Source organism: Physella acuta, unplaced genomic scaffold, assembly GCF_028476545.2.
Source record: "Physella acuta isolate Inbredline_101_S28 unplaced genomic scaffold, ASM2847654v3 ptg002271l, whole genome shotgun sequence".
In the NCBI taxonomy this organism is placed as follows: Eukaryota; Metazoa; Mollusca; class Gastropoda; family Physidae; genus Physella; species Physella acuta.
In genome coordinates this window covers 100,001-104,763 of record NW_026733770.1, presented here as the reverse complement: position 1 = coordinate 104,763, position 4,763 = coordinate 100,001, and the positions used below count along the sequence as shown (strand labels likewise).

The 4,763-nt window shown below is 37.8% G+C and overlaps 1 protein-coding gene across 1 annotated transcript in view; it reads left to right on the top strand.

Moving 5' to 3' along the window:
* Nucleotides 1–2,712: 2,712 nt before the first annotated feature.
* The window catches only part of LOC131932758 (uncharacterized), a gene marked incomplete at its 5' end in the record, with an annotated part of 16,120 nt that continues 14,069 nt past the window's right edge, over nucleotides 2,713–4,763 (top strand). Inside the window, 1 exon segment of the mRNA XM_059289673.1 lies at nucleotides 2,713–2,751. Within this exon segment, the coding sequence (XP_059145656.1) occupies nucleotides 2,713–2,751 (39 nt within the window).

Sequence of the window (4,763 nt, the reverse complement as noted above, 5' to 3'; positions counted from 1 at the left end):
AACGGACGTATTGTTAAAGTTATGACCGACAGAAAATTAGATTTAGAACGCGTTAAACTTGTGAATGGGGACACAATTTTCTTCGATAGACGCCGCCATTTTATTGTACTAAAGAGTAAACAAAAACCTGTGACGTCACGGTCCCGCCGAGTCTAGTGGCTTTTCAAATCTTTTTTTAAAAAATGGGTTACTGTACGTATGAATAAATCAATAAATTAATTAACGTCTTTAAATAAATTTGTGATTAACAGTCTGTCTGCATTAAAAAATTATTCTCTACCTACATACTATTTTACAGCTATCCAGATTGAGTCGAACATATCACAATAGTTGATCAGGCAAACAAACAAACAAACAAAAAAACAAACAAAAAAATAAATATTCAAACATGTAAACAAACTTGACTTTTAGTAGTATACTAGAATACCCGTCATCCCTTGGATAACTGTGGGTTTCGGGGGTCATCCATCAAAAAACATCACGTCTGTCACTCAGAGGCATAGCGAGCCTTCCCGGCGCCCGGGGACAAACTTTTCGATTTTAACCCCCCCCCCAAGATTTCGATTTTCAACCCCCCCCCCCTCAAACTTTTGATGTGCACCCCCTCCCCCCCCCCACTCAAACTTTCGATTTGAACCCCCCTCAACCTTTCAATTTATTTTTCCAAACCATTTTGGCACCCCAACATACGTACCCCCGCCCCCCCCCCCTTCACCTCCCCTTCCCCCCCCCCGCCTCCCCTCCCCCCCGCCTCCCCTTCCCCCCCCCCCGCCTCCCCTTCCCCCCCCCCGCCTCCCCTTCCCCCCCCCCCGCCTCCCCTTCCCCCCCCCCGCCTCCCCACCCGCCCCCCCCCCTCCTCGCTACGCTACTGCAGTGTCACTTATCGTCACAAAAACAGAGCCCACATTCAAAAATATGTTTCTTATCTTTTAAAAACACCGAAAACACCGATTTCGGACTATCCCTTCATATACTGACGTCACATGTGACCTACTCAACTCTACTTCACCTGCCCAGTGTCCCGCCAAGTCTCAGACAACATGTTTTTATCGTTTAAAAAACGATTCCAGCCGAGCATGTCTCTGACCACACTATCCTTTCATATGGTTAGGACAAAGAAACAGATGAACTCTACTTCACCTGCCCTGTATCCTGCCAAGTTCAGATAGGCAACTTTATCATTAACATCTAAAAAAAAAAAATTGAAAAAAAATATCATTTTTTATCATTAACATCTAAAAAAAAAAAAATTGAAAAAAAATATCATTGACATATTGGTCTAGAACCTGTACCACTCGCATGAGAGCGGACTACGCTACAAACTTAGCTATTTACTCGTGACGTCACAAATGAATTTTTATACTATACTTTGATGCAACTTGATTTCGAGCGTCTAGTCTAGAAGTAGTAACTTTCAAATTAAATTTTATCTTAAATTAGCCAAACAAAGATTTATATAAAATAATTAAGGCCTGAAATAGATTCTAGATGTATTAAGGCCTGAAATAGATTCTAGATGTAGAATTTACATTAAGTCTAGATTTAGAATTTACATTGAGTTTAGTGACCTAGATCTAGATCTAGGCTAGATTCATAAATTTCCTTCGACAGCTGATCTTTAGATCTAGAGAAATTTATTGTAAAACTAAATGAAAAAAGACAGTTGAAAATTGATATAAGTGTTGGAACGTAATAAATACAGCAAACGGACGTATTGTTAAAGTTATGACCGACAGAAAATTAGATTTAGAACGCGTTAAACTTTGGAATGGGAACACAATTTTCTTCGATAGACGCCGCCATTTTATTGTACTAAAGAGTCAACAAAAAACTCTGACGTCACTATCAAGGGACGTCACTATCCCCACAAAGTTTATTCAAAGTATTAACATTTAAAAATACGGTTAATTTAACAATGAATAAATCAATAAATTAATTAACGTCTTTAAATAAATGTGTGATTAACAGTCTGTCTGCATTAAAAAATTATTCTCTACCTACATACTATTTTACAGCTCTCCAGATAGAGTCGAACATATCACAATAGTCGATCCGGCAAACAAACAAACAAACAAAAAAAACAAAAAAATAAATATTCAAACATGTAAACAAACTTGACTTTTAGTAGTATATATAGATAGATAGATATCTTGATCCACCAAAACGTAAAGTATAACAGTGGCGTTATTAGGTCGGGTGTCACACGGCGCGGTAACTGAGAGTGACACCACAACCTTTTTCAATAAATTAGCATTTTATTTTTTTGGTTTGGTGTCACCCTCTCCCCTATTTATTTTTATTTTTAACTGGGTACACATTTTTTCACGGTAATTTTATGATTTTTTTAAAATTTGGTGTCACCGCCACGCCATTCAGACGCTACTGCTTTGTAATAATATTATGTAATAATATCATATATCATCAACCGCACCCTCTATATTATAAAACAGTATCAGACACCCGATACTACACACACACACACACACACACACACACACACACACACACACACACAGTAATACACACATAGACCCCAAAACAGGACAATAAATTACACATGGTTTGTTTCGAAGATGTTTATCATATAACATGTACCTTACTACATACGAATTAATTATGTTAATTGCTATCATTGGCATTAATATAATTGTATCAGCCTCACTTCCACCAAGTTGATCTGAGTGGTATCTTTTGGGTTTTTTTTTCTTTCAGAGAAAACAAAAAGATAGAAAAGAATATCAGTCTAAGAAGGTAATTGTGTGTTTAAAATGTGCTTAATTAGTTCGTAGATAATAGTTGCTCTCTGTACACTTTGGTCAAAATTACACACACACACACACAAACATATATATATATATATATATATATATATATATATATATATATATATATATATATATATATATATATATATATATATATATATACAATAATATACACACAGAATACTCATTTCGGACTTGTTCGAAATTTAAAAAAAATCACTAAAAATACTTAGTTTTTTTTTTTTAAATAAAAACAAGTTACAACAGGTCATTTGTGTGACTGCTATTAGTCTGTTTTGAAAATATCTGTTTTAACATGTTTGCTATGATGCCTCCATGAGTAAGTCGGTCGAAATAATATAAAGCATGAAAGCTGTGTATGTGTAATGGTTTCTCGCCTTATGTTTATTTTTATGTTTTTTTTATATTATTAGTTTTAAATGCATTTCCTTTTTATGCTTTGTTATTCTTTATTATGTATTTTAAAAAAAAATAATAATTAAGAGAAGTAATTGCTTTTTAATTTGTTTAGTGCAAATTTATTAAAAGGTGCTTAAGAGCACACATATTTGACTATTTAAAAAAGGGAAATAAGTCATGGAAGTGGTTTGAACAATTGCGTATCTTTCACGCGATGGGTTTATTTTCAAAAGAATTTTGCCGACAAAATTTTGATTGTAGGAGAAAGAAGACTTGAGATGGTGTCTATAGAATAAAGATAATCCAACCGCAGCTGCAGTATTCTTTTTACAAAACAACCATGAAGTCAAAAAATGAAAGAAGATTAGTTTTTTTAACTGTAAAAAAATTGATTATGGTCGGCTGCGGGCCCCTAAACGTCCCGGGCTCCCCCGCAATGCGGGGTCTGGCGGCACTGTAGTTCCGCCCCTGTCTATAAGTCAACAAGGTTTTTAAAAAACATTTGTCATCAATAAAGCATTTGAATTGAATTACAATACATCAGAACAATGTTACTTTCCTTTCGTTTTATGAAGTTAGATATGTTGAAATAAATCTAGTCAATGATGACAATGAAAACTAGAAGCTATTCAGATAACTCAAGTTCGTACACCACTCTAATTTTGGTACAGTATTCTGGCTCTAGATGTCGATCTGGATCTCGCTCTGGCTTTGGCTCTCGCTCTGGCTTTGGTTTTGGCTCTGGCTTTGGCTCTGGTTTTGGCTTTGGCTCTGGTTTTGGCTCCGGCTCTGGCTCTGGCTCTGGTTTCGGCTCTGGCTCTGGTTTTGGCTCTGGCTCTGGTTTCGGCTCTGGCTCTGGTTTTGGCTCTGGCTCTGGTTTTGGCTCTGGCTCTGGCTCTGGTTTTGGCTCTGGCTCTGGTTTTGGCTCTGGCACGGGCTCTGGCACGGGCTCTGGCACGGGCTCTGGCACGGGCTCTGGCTCTGACTTTGGCTCTGGCACTGGCTCTGGCACTGGCTCTGGCACTGGCTCTGGCACTGGCTCTGGCTCTGACGTTGGCTCTGGCTCTTCTGCTCAGCTCTGGCTCTGGAGTCCAAACATTTTTGTTTCGATCCTGCTATCTTGACATCACAGTCTTTAACTATAATTAAAGTCTCATTAGTATCTTTAAAAAGACTATGAACTTGATACTGGATTAAAGTTACCTTCTGCTCAGCTGCCCTGGACCTAGTTCTCCACTCTGTTGACTTGTTGCCTAGATTGCGTGTCTGGTTGACTAGGTCTTCTGCAAGTGGGACAGTAGCTAGAGCTTTCATGTTGGTGGCGACGCAATGATTTGCTTCTGATGTGCTCAAGGACTGAGATGCTAATATTGTAGCTCTAAAATTTGATAACTTACTTGCTATGCTAATGTAGTCCACTTTGTAGCCAGCAAGTTCTCTCAACTTCTCTCCTAGCTTTATCACTGTATTTTTAATGTCATTATTTATGGCCATGATGTCTGCAGCACTGTTCACAAGTTTTGTGGCTGTTGATACGAAGTCTTTTCACGTCGGCGATGACTGCTGCCGTTAATACTA